Source organism: Anolis carolinensis, chromosome 1 (assembly GCF_035594765.1).
Source record: "Anolis carolinensis isolate JA03-04 chromosome 1, rAnoCar3.1.pri, whole genome shotgun sequence".
In the NCBI taxonomy this organism is placed as follows: domain Eukaryota; kingdom Metazoa; phylum Chordata; class Lepidosauria; order Squamata; family Dactyloidae; genus Anolis; species Anolis carolinensis.
In genome coordinates this window covers 326199947-326217531 of record NC_085841.1, presented here as the reverse complement: position 1 = coordinate 326217531, position 17585 = coordinate 326199947, and the positions used below count along the sequence as shown (strand labels likewise).

Genomic DNA, 17585 nt, shown 5'->3' with positions numbered 1-17585 from the left:
GGGACGAGAGAGAGGGCCTTCTTGGTAGTGGCTCCCCGGCTCTGGAATACCCTCGCAAGAGAGATTAGGTTAGCCCCCACCCTTCAATCCTTTCGATCCAGCCGAAAGACATGGATTTTTAAATGGGCCTTTGACCTCAAGTAGGCTGAAATGGGTGTCCTGCATTTTTAAAATTGAACAATTTTATTTTATGCAGTGTTATGTATGTTGGTAGTGGTTGTTGCTATAATGTTATGTGCTATTGTTTTTATACTTATGTACTGTTTTATGTTATATACTGCACCCTGAAGTACTTTTGTAAGCCGCCCCGAGTCCTTTCGGGGAAATGGTGGCAGGATATAAATAAAGTTTATTTATATTTATTTATAGTGTAATGAGTGGCTTGATGAGCTTTTGGGCTGGCAGGGGATTCATCCATTACTGGGCAGGAGGGTTCATTGTTGGGCAGAGAGGTTGGGAACCTAGTGATTGTGTTACCAGCCTGGAGGAGTGATAGGATTAGTCCTGCGCCCCCTCCCCCTGGTGTGCTTATACCACTGTGTATACAGGGAAAAGGTCACTCCTGAGTATCAGCCGGTGGGACCCTCCGTGGCTATCTAGTTGGACCCCATCCTGGTCGTGGGTTTGGGGATCCTGGTTTTTGATAAGAAATGTACATTTAAAATGATGCAATTTTAACAAATGTTACAGTGTTTAAATAATGTTATTGCTATTAGTTTTATTGTCTGAATACTCTAGATTCAAATTGTTCAGCTGATGCCACACAGAGATTTTATGCTGGAGGGTGGGGTTGAAATTCTGAAAATAAAAATAACATGTAAGACACTCCCCCCTTTCAAAGCTAGAGCAGTTATTTTCTTGTACTGATAACAATGAGAAGGGGTTTCAAAAACAACACAATCTCTCCTTCATATAAAAAAGGAAGAGCTTTCAACTTTCTATTCTGATGATGTGAGCTGACAGAGCTCGGGAAAAACCTCTACCCCAGTTTCTCCCTTTGGCATACCCTCCCATCCCTATTTCTGGCTGCGACTAGGCTTCAAGGTCAAGATTTCTGATTTAACTGCCAAGATGTCTGACATCATATATACTCGTAAATGTACACGGCATCTTAATCATGCTGTTATTGTAATCCTCACCTCATCATCCTCATGACGTGTCTCTGAAGTAGATGATTAATATCCTTGTTATACAGATTAGGTGGAATTTGGGAAAAGTTATTTTAGAACCCCACTGGATCCACAGGACTTTCCAAATGTTTGTGATAAAAGTTTCTCACCAAAGACATTCTCAGTTAATTTAAAGATCCTAAAATGAAATGATGGTTAGATCCAGAAAGCAGAGTGTAAGAATAAAAGGAGAATCTTAGGAATGGGACTGGTGCTTTTAACTGATTTATAAATTATCTGGTGTCAGGGGATGCTGTGGGGGGATGAGAGAACTGCCTGTCCAAATAAGACTACTACTCTCCATGATTTTTCCCCTTCAGTCCCCGAATGTCTAGCATTTCAGAAAGTGAGATATAGGAAATCTTAAATCAGGGTTTCTCGGCCAGGCTTTCCTAGTAGATATACTGTAACGTATTTCCTGTATGGGTTCCCTGAGGCATGAAATTTATTTGAAGGGTTCCTTCAAGGTAAAAAGATTGACGGAAAGCCAGTTTCATAGAACTGTACACTCATGTTTCCTATGTTCACATTCCCCAGAATGCCGCCACACTACAGACTATTTGGAGGCCACAATAGGCCTTCACGCCCGTGCACTTGTCAGGCCTTCGCACCTGTGCATTGAAGTCTCACCACACTCGTGGCTGGGAGTGGGAAGTCGGCTGACTTCTGAGACTCTAGGGAGAAGAAAATAAGACTGTTGCTGTAAAGTAAAAAAAAAGTCAAAAAGTATTCTAAATATTTTGTTAATGAAAGTAAATAAATAACATTTATTATTTAAACAGTTATGTTTATTCATATCATGATCTGATCACCATGCTCAATATATCCCATATGCATGGGGGTATTGGGATAATGATACAAAAGTTTTGCTAGGGTAGATCCTTTCTCACTCAGCCCCCCCCCCCCCCCAAATCAAAATCCTGGCTACGGGCCTGGTAGAAGTGCATGGTGTAGAGTGGATAGGAAGCTTTTCTCTTATAATACAGTAATGCACCAATTAACAAAGTCTGAGGCTGCCCAGACAAGAAAACGGCGAATGAACTTTCTCCCAGAAACCCAGTTCCGGTGATTTCCAATGTGAACTCACCAAAGTTGAACCAAGCACATACACACACCCTAAGGAAAATCCCATCGTATTGCCCAGGAAGGAACATAATCCCTTCACAATACTCAGGGAGTTTCACAATGGACCTAGGAAGAACCACTGAGGTTTCCCAAGATACAATCGAGCCTTATCCCTGGGAACTTATACTAATTCAAACACCCAATCAGACCCCCTCCCTGGAAATCCATTCAGGCTGTACCAACACCCTTGCCACTCATTGATTGGCCACCTGAAATCCAATGTCTCACTCCAGGAAGACAGGAACAAAGCTATTAGCCCCCCCTCCCCACCCCTTAGCACAGGCCCTACCTGCATTTCTTTCCTCCTGCACCTCTCCATGGATGGACCAAGAAATCAGCCACACAAATGACAGTTTATTAAAATTCCCACCAGACTTGCGAGCTAATCAATGCCAAAGGCAGATAACACGCCTCAGCCAACGAGCATGTGGATCCTAGCCGGCTCCGACCTGAGCCAATAAGCATCCAGGGCAGCAAAATCCTTTGTTTCAAATTACTGTCAAATGCTATAAATATATCTGTGTGTTTGCAATTGAGTTATGTCAGTCTTTAGAGCGCAGGCTCATCTGGCATCCACTTTGGCCAAGGTGAAAAATGCCTCTGTTTCTTTTGTCTTCATCCCATCCATGTCTTAATTGGCCTTTGGAACTTGGCATGCCAGGCCCCAAACCTGCAGTTCTTGCAGAACTGAAATCACGTAACAGTACTAGAGGCATTTAAAAAATAGGTATAATGTCCAGTAACATTGTGTGACCACATGTCCCAAACTTTCAATGATGAAATGTCTGCAGATTATGCATTAGACATTATTAACAGTTCAAATAACTAGAGTAGGATGACTTTCACAATATGCATTTAATTCTCAATCACTGTTATTTAGTACAACCATACTGAATATGGAAATTTTATTTTAAATTGACTTACCTCTTTGGAAGCTTTGTAACATACTTCATAATTATGAGAAATTTCTTATAGGTGAGAACTGTTCAGCATTGGAACATGGGCTACAGTTGGCTGCCCTTCAGCAGAGACATTTATGCAAGAGTTTGGCCTAGTTCGTATGACACAACCCTAGCAATACAGTCTCACTTTAATCCTGGGGTGTGTAGTTTTGGGAAGGCACTAGTACTTTCTGGCTCTGAATTCTAAAAACCTTTTTTTCATAAAGTGCAAATGCCAGAATTTTACAGAGCGGAGCCACAGAAGCTAAAGTGGAATCATAGTGCAATAACTGTGTGATGTGAAAGGGCCTTTGGGCAATATTCTGTGAGGAATGCTGTAGTTGCATTCTGAACTGCATATCCTGCTCTAAGAAAGAGATTAGGCTAGACACCTTTCAATTCTTCAATGTTATGATTTCGTGGCTTTCTGGCAGACAGAAAACACTATGTGAAATTATTCCAGTTCAATATAGTATAACCACTTTTCGTTAGGCTAGGAGGTGGAACTATATATCTCCCCCCACCCAAATTATTAGTTCTGTGGTTTAGTCAGCAGAACCAATAATGAGAAATGCTGATTACTGACCAACATTTGTAGGGTCCAGGCATGTGGGGGGGGGGGGGGGGCTTGAGGGGCTTCAGCTCCCCCCCCCCCGAAATTCTCAGGGTGGTCCGCAAGAAGGCCTTACATTTATTATTTAAACTGTTATGTTTATTCATATCATGATCTGATCACCATGCTCAATATATCCTATATGCATGGGGGTATTGGGATACCGATATAAAAGGTTTGCTAGGGTGTATCCTCTCACTCAGACTCAGCCCCCCCCCCCCCAAATCAAAATACTGGCCACGGGCCTGGTAGGGCCTCATGATTTCCACTCTTCTGGAAAGTCATCCTCTAATTTTGACTCCTTTTATAAGGAGTAATTCTTAAGTTTGAGCTATACACCCCTCAGATATGAACTCACTAGATGCATTTTTATACATTTGTATTGAAAGATTTCCATAAATACCTTAAAGACAAGGTATCTTGTCTGGCCTTGGAAGCCAAGTAGGACCATCCCTGGTCAGCATTTGGATGGTAGGCCATCTACAAATACCAGGTGTTTATAAGCTTATTTCGGAGAAACATATTGACAAAACTATCTCTGACTATTCCTTTCTCAAAAACCCTATGAAATTCATGGCGTCACCAGAAATTTACAAGCAACTTGAAGGTGTATACTGCGTGTGTACACATCCTATATTTCTTCAATTCTAAGATCACCCCCTAAACATCTCTAAAAACAGAGTGTGTCTTAGAATCAGTTGCCTGTGTGTGTGTGTGTGTATTCATTCTATTGGTGATACTGAAATTAGTGTGTCTCTTACAATTGATGGTGTCTTAAGACCGCATCATATGGAGGTTTTCCTCCATTTCTACCAGTTTCTAAATACTTAAAGGACAAACTTCTGCAGAGCCCATCAAATGGCACAGGTCTGCTTCTGGTGGGACTCCGCAGCATGTAGAAATGGAAGGACTTCAAAGATGGACAGAAATCGACTCCACTCCTCTCCCTAAGTATAGAAACTCTTAAATACAGGTATATTTCCTTGGGATGGGAAGTGGTGAATTTGTCAGATTATTTTGTGTTCTTTAAGTATAGGCCTTCATGTGGGTAACCACCAGAGGCACCCCAAGTGGCCAACTTCTGGTCAAAGGAAATCTAGTATAATGCCAAGTTTTTAACTTTGGTTGTGTTTTTTAATAAATTATAACTGTATCCTCAATTCGCTTCTGACACAATAAATAAATAATACCATATACAGTAGAGTCTCACTTATCCAAGCCTCGCTTATCCAAGCTTCTGGATTATCCAAGCCATTTTTGTAGTCAATGTTTTCAATATATCGTGATATTTTGGTGCTAAATTCGTAAATACAGTAATTACTACATAGCATTACTGCGTATTGAACTACCTTTTCTGTCAAATTTGTTGTATAACATGATGTTTTGGTGCTTAATTTGTAAAATCATTACCTAATTTGATGTTTAATAGGCTTTTTCTTAATCCCTCCTTATTATCCAAGATATTCGCTTATCCAAGCTTCTGCCAGCCCGTTTAGCTTGGATAAGTGAGACTCTACTGTATAACATACACATAAAATACTGAGGTATCCACTAGGTGGCATTACAGACGTATTTGCTCTACTCCTTTCCACTTTTTCCAAACTTGGTTGTGCTTTGAGATTGAGTAGATTTGGCCTTTCCCAGATTCCTTGTTTTAGAACAAGGTATGAAGCAATAGTCAGGAGTCTGGATGTTAAGGTTGCATTTTCTCAGTACAGGCAGTCCCTGAGTTACCAACATCTGACTTACAAGTAACTCAGTTAAGAATGGGGGTGAGACAACAGGAAGTGAGAGAAATCTACCCCAAGGATGGGAAATTCAGTCCTGAGTTATCATGGGGAAAAGGTGAAGTTTTATCACCAATCTGTTTCCATAACAACCCATTTTTTTTCAAAATCCAATTATTACAGGGACAGAAAATGAGGTGAATTCTTTTGAACAAGGGCACAGACAGCAAAACGAATACCAGAGGCATTAACCCAGAATTTCTTAATCTGGAGATCAGGACCCCTTGGGGGGGGTGTCGCGAGGGGGGTTTCAGAGGGATTGTCAAAACCATCAGAAAACACCTATTTCTGATGGTTTTAGGAACCCAAATCCCTCCAGTATTTTCTGTTGGTCATGGGGGTTCTGTGTGGGAAGTTTGGCCCAATTCTATCAGTGGGATTCAAGGGGCTCTTTGATTGTAGGTGAACTATAAACTGCAGCAGCTACAACTCCCAAATGCCAAGGTCTATTTCCCCCAAACTCCACCAGTATTCACATTTGGGCATATTGAGTATTTGTGCCAAGTGTGGTCCAGATACATCATTGTTTGGAATCGACAGTGCTCTCTTGGTGAAGGTGAACTACAACCCCAAAACTCAAGGTCAAGGCCCACCAAACCCTTCTAGCATTTTCTGTTGGTCATGGATGTTCTTTGTGCCAAGTTTGGTTGAATTCCATTGTTGGTGGAGTTTCGAATGCTCTTTGATTGTAGGTTAATTATAAATCCCAGCAACTACAACTCCAAAATAACAGAATCAATCCCCCCAACCCCACCAGTATTCAAATTTGAGCATATTGGGTATTTGTGCCAAAATTGGTCCATACATCCTGCATATCAGATATTTACATTACGATTCATAATAGTAGCAAAATTAATTATGAAGTAGCTACAAAAATAATTTTATGATGGGGGGGGTCAGTACAAAATGAGGAACCGTATTAAGGAGTCACAGCATTAGGAAGGTTGAGAACCACTGTGTTAACCTTACCTTTTGCTATCCAAATCTAAAAAAATTACGTTTTTGGCTGGTGTTACACTTTAAAAAGTACCTGTTCTGACTCACAAATTCAACAAGAACAAACCTACAGAACTTATCTTGTTCATAACTTGGGGATTGCCTGTACTCAGATTGGATAAGCCAATAAGGTCTAACTCTCAAACCCTTGGTTGTATTCCCCTCTATCTCACTACATTTCACCAAGCTCCTCTCCTAGCCTTTTAGTGTTCCTTAGATTTTCCCAAATGGTGCACCCACCAACTTGCACACTGCCAAAGAAAGATTCATACTTACAAGCATCATAATTTGGGAGAAGCATGTTCACTACTATTAATGTCTTCATTAAAAAAAAACTTCTAAAAGTCTTCTGTAAAGAATCCACTTGGAAAGATCCATACTTGGAAAAAAACAAGGAAATGCCACCACCACCACCACCACCACCACCACCACATTATTCTTAGCCAATAATTTCAAATGTAAACTCCGAGGACTCAGGAGGCAGGGTCCAGCTTCTTGTTGTGCTTCATTTAAGCTATTTTGCCAGACAAAAGGCTGAAGCAAACCCAAAGCTGCTGCCTCAAACATATTTTAAATAAACCAGGCTGTCATTGTAAACTTTGTCCCAATGTTAGATTCATGAGCATGGAACAGTTGCTACAAACATTTAAAGACTAATGTTTTCCTTGAATCCCTGGCCACATCTACACTGACCACTTAAGTCAGTTTCAAGCCGGTATAGTTGCAATTTCACTGTGCAATTATTACCCATGAAATCTTGGAATCAGTTTGAGGACCAGAAGGTGATTATACAAATAACCAAATCTGGCCTTGAACTGGTTCCAAGATCCATGGTTTGACAGTCTTAGAGAATATGATTTTTTTTAAAAAAATTCCCCAACCAGAATGCACATCAGTAGAATGCTTTGGGCGCCCGCACAATGATTCACATTCTTTACACATTAAGGGCTTTCTTTTGGACTTTCCCCTGACTTTGTTTATGTCGGTTTAAAGTCCTTAAAGCACGCTGCAGCATGCTTGAGCAGCATGCATTTCTAATTGCCACAGTTTGAAGCTAGCTAGCAACAAGCTGAATTAAATGGAGATTGAGCCCCTGTCTGTTTTACAGTCTCTAAAAACTAGGCATTGGAGGGGGGGGGGGAAGAGAAGTTAAAATCTGATCACACCTTTTAAATGTGCACCAAACATCTTGGCAAAAAGTACATTACACTTGATCAAAAATGTTGCAGCATATTGAAGTATATTCATCTGTATAATCATGCAATGGTGAAGTGTGTTTTTTTCCCCATATATGTGTGTGGAGTTTGTTTCAAAAAGGTACCAAATCCAACTAAACAAATTTTACAGGAATCGAAAAAACATGCTGAGGATATGCAATAAAATGCAATTTTCTAAGCCCTACCGTGTTTCCCCGAAAATAAGACAGTGTCTTATATTAATTTTTGCTCCCAAAGATGCACTAGGTCTTATTTTCAGGGGATGTCTTATTTTTCCATGAAGAAGAATTCACATTTATTATTGAACAAAAAATGAACATTTACTATATACTGTACAGTAGTTGTCATCACAAACCAGCATAACCAGACAAACTGTGAATCCTATCAAGAACGTCTTGTGACTACCAATATTTCCAAGTTATGTACATTTATGTACATGTTATGTACATCTATGGTATGTACATTTACTGATCCTACATGCTCTGGTGTTCTGTTTGGCGGGCATGCTTCCTAACACAAACTTTGCTAGGTCTTACTTTCGGGGGAGGCCTTATATTTAGCAATTTAGCAAAACCTCTACTAGGTCTTATTTTCTGGGGATGTCTTATTTTAGGGGAAACAGGGTATTACTGAAGTGATTTGATACATTTTGATAGTTTGATCTGTATTCTACTTGCAGCCAACAGTGTGATGCCACATAAAACTCATTTATCTAGATAGATTTGCTGTATCCCCATGGTTACATGCTGCAACACTATTGATCAGATATATACTGTTACTTTGCCATGTACCAATTGCCATGCATTTCTATGCCATGCAAATGCATTTCTATGCCACGTACAAATGCCATGCATTTCTAACACAGAGATAGACAGACAAACAGACATTTATTTTCTGTGTTACTTTGCCGTGTCCATGTGGCTAGAGCAAATGATGAGGATGCAAACATTGGCCTGAGTCCCTTCTGAAAACCCAACATGTTGGTGCAAGGTATGTCCCTATGAAATATCAAAATATTTTAGTTTATGGGGGGTTTGAACCAGAACTGGAGGAAAATCCCAAAATGTAACAATGGGCCTTTTTCTTTTTTATTATCTCTACTCCACGGAAGGAGTGCCCTAAAAAGATGAGGACAAGGATTAAGACAGGGGTGATGTGTGTTGGACCATGCAATTGTGAGGAATATATATATGTGCATGTGTGTCACACACATAGAGAGGTTCCATATGATTGCATGCTATAACATTATTGATTGGATATAAAATCTGTTACTTTGCCATGTACATGTTAACACAGAAATATATATAAAGAGAGAGGAGGTTATTTTACCAAGCATGCAAGGGATGTCCCTATGGAAATACCACCATGTTTTAGTTTGTTTAGCTTCTGGAAAAAAACAGAATGGGAGGAAAATCCCAAGAAGGAATGGTGGGTCCTATAATTTTTGCTTTCTATAACGAAGGAATTGCCTCAAGGAGCTGAGGCAGTGATTAAGATGTATTTTTATTATTAAATTGTAAAATTATTGTGTGGGTTAATAAAAATTATTTACGAAAAAAGATGTGTGTGTTGGAGAATGCAATAATAAGGAATATATGCAATGATGAAGAATTGTGGGAGTTGAAGTCCAAAATACCTGGAGGGTCAAAGTTTGCCCATGCCTGTTTTATATCATAGAATCAATTAGGGCATAACGTTTATAACCCTGGGATAAAAAAAATCATGTTACCTATAGTATGATAATTTTGTTTAGTAAACAAACTATTTATAACAAATGTACTGAATTGTGACAAAATAAAAAATGATTAATAGCAGACACATAATATTCAATACAATCTACCATTCATTAACTTTTAGCATTTACTGTTATTTTAATTCTTATACATATTTTCTATCCCTCACTGCTGTGTTCCCCTCCCCCCAAGCCACTACTTTTATATATCATCTGTCCAAAATTTCATTTCCTCTTGTGGAGGTAACTTTCAGTCTTTTTAAAAATCCTTTTTCAATAAATTTTCTCCATACATCATCAAAATCACTTTGTTTCCATATCCCTCTTTTAACTTTCAATTTACATGTCAGTTTATCATTTATTGCCAACTTTCTTACTTCCTTATACCACTATTATACCAATAGATATTTATATATCTATTTCTCTTTTGCAGTTCCTTGCTATAAGCAGTCTTGCTATTGTTAATGTTTGTTATCGCATCTTTATCCTCTCTTTTCACTTATTATATAATGATAATAAAGCTATACTAAAACTTCTTTCTATTGTACATATTACTATTATTATTACCTATACAGTGTTCCCTCACTTATCGCTGGGGTTTGGTTCAGGACCACCCGCAATAAGTGGAAATACGTGAAGTAAGGACACTATATTTATTTTAATATTTATACATTATTTTAGTAGTTATACACTGTTTTAAGTCTTTATCAACCAATCGTGTGTTGATAAATCGCCTCCTTCTCCTCCTGTTGCTGCTTGGGCTCCTTTTCTCTCCCTTTGGCTTCTCCTTCCTCCCTTCCTTAGCCTGTAATTTTTTATGATTTATAGCAGGCTTTTAGAGTTTATTTAAAAACCGCGAAACAGCGAATCCATGAAAAGTGAACCGCTAAGTAGTGAGGGAACACTGTAGTATAATAATAATAACTCTAGACCCCTCCTTTTGTGGGAATCCCTACGAAAATAACAAGCAACCCAAGACCATATTGTGGGGTTGTTGTGTGTTTTCCGGGTTGTATGGCTAAGTTCCAGAAGCATTCTCTCCTGATGTTTCGCCCACATCTATGGCAGGCATCCTCAGAGGTTGAGGTATATTAGTTTACGAAGCTATATTAGTTTACGAGGAGGGAAAACCAGATTGGGAGGAAAATCCCAACAAGGAATGGTAATTGTGCGCCTTTTTTTCCCTTCTTTCCTTCTTCTTGCCTCAAGGGGCAAAGATTGAGATGGGGGAGAAGGGGTAGCTTCTCCTGAGTCACATAACAAAGCTGTGGAGAAGTACTTTCCCTGATGTGGAAAAAAAAAGCACCAAATTTCCGAGGGAATTCCTTTTCGGCTGGGCTGGGAAATTCCCGCCGCGAGGCTCCTCCCCACTGAGAAATCCCCTTCCAAGCGAGGCGCTATAGGCCCGCCACAGGCCCGCCCGCTCGCCTTTCCTGTTCGACACTAGCAAGCGCAGGTTCTCTTCTCTACTCTCCTCACCATGCTGAGCCCTGCTGTGGATTTCGCCGCCATGGAGGCCCCGAAGAAGGAGCGCCAGCTCGACTCCGACCGCCACGACAGCGGCCTGGACTCCATGAAGGACGAAGAATACGAGGACTTGGTCAGGGAATTGGAGGGAATCCGCCTGCAGCCTGTGCTCCCCGACGTGGCGGCGCCTCAAACGGCCTGGAAGCAGCAAGTGACCGAAGACGGAGACACGTAAGTCCGTAGGCCTTTGGGGGGAGGAAAAAAGGTCCCTTCGGGCCTGGGCAAAGTTGAGGCCTGCAGGTGTTTTGGACTTCAACTCCCACTTTTCCTCACAGCCTCAGGCCCTTTCCTTTTCCCCCTCAGCCGCTTAAGCGGCTGAGGGGGAAAAGGAAGGGGCCTGAGGCTGTGAGGAAAAGTGGGAGTTGAAGTTCAAAACACCTGCAGGCTTCAACTTTGCCCATGCCTGGTCTCCATTGAGTTGTATTATTTCTGCTCTCTCTTCCTCCTGGGTTTTTCCCTGCCTTCAACCCTTGGCCGGCTGCCATTTTGTGGGCGGGGCTTCAGGGCGGGGTGGGCGTGGCCTTTGTTCTCGAGGCGCCTCGCTGGAAAGTCCCTGGCCGCCTGCCAGGAACATAGCGCTCTCTCACCTCTTCCTCCTCTCCCTTCGGAAAACACCCGGATGCACGCTCAGGCGCATGCGCGGGCCTGGAAAAACCCAAGCTTTCCACATCTGGTGCTGACATTAAGGATGTGCTTCCTCCCTCCCTTTCTAATGTGATGATCTCAGGGCTTTTGTTGCTTGTCTCTGCTTAACACTCACTGGGGGATTTTTTGGTTTTTCCTGCAGATTTCTCCATCTGGCTATTATTCACGAAGAAAAGCCCCTGAGTTTGGAAATCATCCGCCAAGCGGAACGAGACGCGGCTTTCCTGAACTTCCAGAATAACCTCAATCAGGTACTTCCATTGAAATCCACAAGCGTGTGGACATTTTCAACAGAAAGGGAAGAAACCATGAAAATGGACCAATATATATATTTTTTAAAAAAACTCTAAAATCAGGAGAGTAAATAAAGAGCAACACAATCAGGGCCAGCTAACACCTCCCAACAAAGGATTCCTCTAGACAGGAAGCAGGCAGGCTTTGAAGCTGCAGCACTTTTCAGTGCTAATCAAGGTGGCCAATTGCAATATTCACATTTGCCTCAAACAGACAAGAGTTCTTTCTTGTCTATCTGGACATTCAATAGATATTTAAACCCCACTTGGCTAGTTTCCAACAGGCTTTACAGCCTCTGAGGATGTTTGCCATCGATGCGGGTGAAACGCCAGGAGGGAATGCTTCTGGAACATGGCCATACATCCTGGAAAACTCACAGCAACCCAGAACTCAAACTGTTTTCCTCAAAGTAAAAAGAATAGAATTGATAGTAGTGTACATCATCCATGGAATTGGCCCTCTAGGTTTATCTACACCAGGCACTCTCCAGCTGTTTGGACCGCCAACCCACAGAAGCCCTATCCAGCTTGTTCAATGGTCAGGAATTCTGGGAGTTGGAGGGCTGCAGTTCGAGAGTGCCTGGTCTTCATTATAAAACTAATGCAGCTTAACACCACTTTAATTGCCGTGGCTCAGTGCTACTATGGAGTAGCAGTTTTGCAAGGTTTTTTCAAACAAATATACATAACTGACCATTTCCTCATTGGAAATGATGGTTTCACTTTCCCAGACTCCAGGAATTGTGGGAGTTGAAGTCCAAAACACCTGAAGGTCCAAAGGTTGAGAACCACTGTTGTATAGTATGGTACTTTTAGCTGTATAATTAAGGCTTATGAGAGCTAGAAGTCCAAAACAGTAGCTTCCTCACACTCATATTCAAGTATGGATTCAATATCCATGATTTCACTTACCTAGACTCCAGAAAATAGCTTCACTGCACCCCAAAGTGTTTGTGAGACTTTAGGTCCTTCTAAAGTATAGTCAAAATATTAGGTTTACTATTATCCACTGTTTCAGGAATCCTCAAAGGGTCTTGGACATTTAGAATTACTTGTTTCTTGGGGTAAATAGTACTTTTTTAAAAAAATAAATATTTATATTAACTTTATTTCTACCCCACCTTTCCTCCTCATTGGAAATGGTGCTCAAGTGAGAGTTTGAAGTATAAGTGGAATTTCTTTGCTTATCAGGCCATTCTTTGCATTTGCAGACTCCTCTCCATTTGGCTGTGATCACAGACCAGCCAGAGATCGCAGAGACTCTCCTGAAAGCCGGATGTGACCCAGAGATCAGAGATTTCAGAGGAAACACTCCTCTGCACATCGCTTGTGAGCGGGGTTCTCTCAGCAGCGTCGGTGTACTCACACAGTACTGCCAGAAGCAAGTCTGCTCCCTCCTACAGTCATCCAACTACAATGGTAAGCCCATATCCGATAAAAACTGATGTCACCTTGCCCAGTCATTGCACGCTTCGACCTGTGGCATCATAATTTTGCCCAATAAAGATTACTGGGGCAGGTGTCACGTAGCTAAGGAAAGGCATACAGGGTTTTCCCCCCCTGATCCATTCACAGCAAGTTTTCTCAAGTGTTTTGAAGTACAGCTTCTTTAGCAGGCATGGGCAAACCTTGGCCCTCCAGCTGTTAGGAATTGTGGGAGTTGAAGTCCAAAACACCTGGAGGGCCAAAGTTTGCCCACATGTGTTCTATAGTATGGTACTTTTAGTTGTATAATTGAGGCTTATGAGAGTGGAAAGTCCAAAACATCAACTTCCTCGCATTCATATACAAGTATGGATTAACAAGACCCCTCACTGCACCCCAAAGTGTTTGTGGGTCCTCCTAAAGTATAGTCAAAATATTAGGTTCACTATTCTCCACTGTTTCAGAAATCCTCAGAGGTCTTGGACATATAGAATTACCCGTTTCTTGGGGTAAACAGTATATTTTGTAAAAAAAAATTATATTAATATTATTTCTAAGAAAACAAATATTTGTGTCGTGGATATAAGTTAAAATACAGTTAAGGTACAATAAAAATATTCGTACAGTTAAACTAAATTTACATTTTAAACTCAGTATTTTCCCAAACTCCTCCCACAACCTTTTTAAGTACTTAAAAATGATGTTTAACTCTAGAAGCCACAAGAATGTGAGATAACTTATGTTAATCTCTGATTTGAAAATTATGGCTAGTGGATTAGAATGATTTTACATTGCATGACACAAACTTCTGATGTTGATTTCCTCTCTTTTTCCACTTCACAGGCCACACTTGCCTCCACCTGGCTTCCATTCAAGGTTATCTGGCCATTGTGGAATACCTCTTGTCCTTGGGAGCAGATGTCAATGCTCAGGTGGGTGATTGTAGTTGGAAATACATAAGCAGCTCTAATTACACAATATAAGAAAGAAAGAAAATAGTATTTGCCAACGTAACTAATTTTTTCTGATCATTTTCTTAATTCAGGAACCATGCAATGGTAGGACTGCCTTGCATTTGGCTGTTGATCTTCAAAACCAAGACCTGGTGACTCTCCTTTTGAACCACGGAGCAGACGTGAACAGAGTCACCTACCAGGGCTACTCTCCTTACCAGCTCACTTGGGGGAGGAGCAACTCCTCCATACAGGAGAAGTTGAAACAGTTTACCACAATGGATCTGCAGATGCTGCCAGAGAGTGAAGATGAAGAGAGCTGCGAATCAGACTCAGAGTTCACAGAAGATGAAGTAAGTATTTTTTTTAAAAGCACTTTTTTCTGCTACTCAACGTCCCCTTGGTATTTGCTAGGATTTGATACCAAAATCCATGGATGCTCATGTCCCACTGCATGCAGTGGCATAGTAAAAATTATGTCCCTTATATAAAATGGCCAAATCAAGGTTTGCTTTTAGAATTTTAATATTTTCAAGCCCTGGATAGCTGAATCAATTTTTTTCTGTTAGAGGAGACCTGAGACAAGTTCAGATGGTCTGTAGCTGTGAAACTCATATTTACATACCAAGAAAAAAAGTTAGCACATGTGAAGTAGTTATAAACTTTGAGTATGAGAGAGTATTATTGGTTCATGATTTGCTAGTTAACAGTTCGCAGAGCTTGGGGTTGCAGCTTCCTGGCAAAATTAGCTCCCCACATCACTTACATCTATAGATATTATTTATTTATTTATTTATACTTTTTCCCTCTAAAAAAGAGACTCAAAGTAGCTTACAGTAAAACCCAAAAGTATACAAACATGAAAATAGAATTAAATATTAAGGACATACATTAATAATACTTGGTTAATGTCCTTGTTTTAATGCAGCAAAACATAACAGAATATAGGTCTGAATAACAAGAAATAGAGACACTATTCCTTTAGAATCGTCTGCTAAACTGGTTTGTTTTTCTTTCCCTCGCCTAGCTTCTGTATGACGACTGTGTTATCGGTGGACGACATGTTCCTTGCTGAACGTGGAGGCTTGCAGAAAGAGCAAGTGGACAAAATGAACAATTACTGACTGCACTGTGCTGCGCTCAGATAAAGTGGCAGGTACTACACAGAGTCCAATACACTGTTTGGGCATGAATGAGTTTGGGTTGTCAAACACCGGAAGATGTCAAGGCCCCTTTGAAGCAAGGAGTGGATTGTCCAAATAAAGGAAGCAGAAGACGAGAACTGGAAGGCGTGCTGCTGTAGGCACTGCATGCGCTAAGAAGGGTGCTGCTGAGATCCACCATCCATTGTGTTCTTTTGGAAGGCATTCCGTATATTTCTGGCCAACTGCCCATCCTCTTTTCCAGGGACTGAATGCCAAACAGCAGATAGGCATATTGCAGCCCCAGCAGAAGGCTGCTTGTACATCCACAAGGAGAATGTCAGAAAACACGGAGACTCTATATTGCAAGCTCTTATGCTTGGCAACGTGTATATGCTGTATATGTTGTGAATAATTTTTTTTTGCTACTTGATAAATGTATATTTATTAAAAAAAACATTAAGAAATGAATTTGACTGGTCAAATTTGTACATTCTGAGGAAGAAAGAAAATTGTTTTCTTTGATGCCAGCTGAAATCAAGCATTTGAAGCTATTATAAATTCAATGTGTTGTCAAAGGCTTTCATGGCCAGAATCACTGGGTTGCTGTGAGTTTTTCGGGCTTCTCCCAGGCAAGAAGCAGACAGGCTTTGAAACTGCAAGGCTATTCAATGCTAATCGAGGTGGCCAACTGCAACATTCACACTTGCCTCAGACAAGAGTTCTTTCTCCCACCCTGGACTAGTATCCAACAAACCTCACAACCTCTGAGGATGCCTGCCTAAGATATGGGTGAAACGACAGGAGAGAATGCTTCTGGAACATGGCCATACAGCCTGAAAAACTCACAGCAACCCATAGCCACATGATCTTTCACACAAAAAAACACTATTCCACTGATAATAGGCTGTTAGAAATTGTGGGAGTTGAAGTCTAAAACACCTCGAGGTCTCAAGTTTGGTCATGCCTGATTTAGACCCTGAAATAGTTAGCTATGGCAAGGGGCTGGGGATGCAGGAAACCAGTTCAAATGACTGGCCATTTAAAGAGTGCACCCCCATCTTTCTATTGCCAGTTTGCCTCAGTTTAACTAATATCCTTTGTGGTTTGTCATGCAGAAAGAGCATGTTCCCCGCAAAATTAATTGATTATGGGAGAAAGAGAAGTACCTTGGAGTTTCCAATTAACATCTTAATATGCAACGTTTCCTAGCTTGTACTTTAAAAAAAAAGCCCACATATGCTCTTCATAGAAGTTGGAAGCTTCTAGTCCAGTGGTTCCCAACCTTTGGGCCTCCAGGTGTTTTGGACTTTAGCTCCCATAATTCCTAATAGCTGGAAAGCTGGCTGGGATTTCTGAGAGTTGAAGTTCAAAACAACTGGAAGGTCAAAGGTTGGGAACCACGGTTCTAGTCTAATTTGCTTTTGTTTATTTGCCCTGTTATTGCCTCCCCACATTGTCATTTTGGTGTTTCGCAAAACAAATGCAGCATCACAATGCTTTGGGTTAGACCAGGCCTGCAGAACATATGCGGCCCATGGGCCACATGAAGTCCTCCTATCTAACTCATTTCCCTCGCTTGTGAGGGAGAAACTTGGCTATGCTGCTCTTCCTTTTTCTTTGCTTCTGGGTTGCCTCTTCTCCTCCGGCTCTATGCTGTTCCTTAACCTCACTTGTGAAAAAGAAACAGCTTCACAATGAAGTGGTTGCAAGCCTTCGTGGTGAAACGAGTTTTCTCCCTCACAAGTGAGGGAAATGAACGGTGTGGAGGAGGAGATGGCAGAGGCAACCTAATGTACTTCTTATTTTCCTTAGAAAAGGATTGTAATACCACCAAGCTGAGGAGAGGTGAGGAAACCAAGACTACTATGCTTTGCTACTTGTTCTGAGGGAAGGGCACTCTTGCAAACCCCAAGTGAAGTGCTAAATGCTATCTGTGGCTATTTCAATTTTGGTCCCTTATTGCTGCCAAGTTCTGCAGGCCTGGGTTAGACCCATTATTGTCAAGAGAGCATTTCCT

At 41.0% G+C, this 17585-nt stretch overlaps 1 protein-coding gene across 1 annotated transcript; it reads left to right on the top strand.

The window, feature by feature from the left end:
• The first annotated feature begins 10982 nt into the window (after nucleotides 1-10982).
• On the top strand, nucleotides 10983-16036 carry nfkbia (NFKB inhibitor alpha). The gene is made up of 6 exons (XM_003216580.4): nucleotides 10983-11278; nucleotides 11895-12003; nucleotides 13257-13464; nucleotides 14314-14402; nucleotides 14516-14776; nucleotides 15451-16036. The coding sequence occupies exons 1-6, from the start codon at nucleotides 11061-11063 to the stop codon at nucleotides 15496-15498; spliced, it is 933 nt and encodes a 310-aa protein (XP_003216628.2). The 5' UTR covers nucleotides 10983-11060; the 3' UTR covers nucleotides 15499-16036.
• Nucleotides 16037-17585: the final 1549 nt, after the last annotated feature.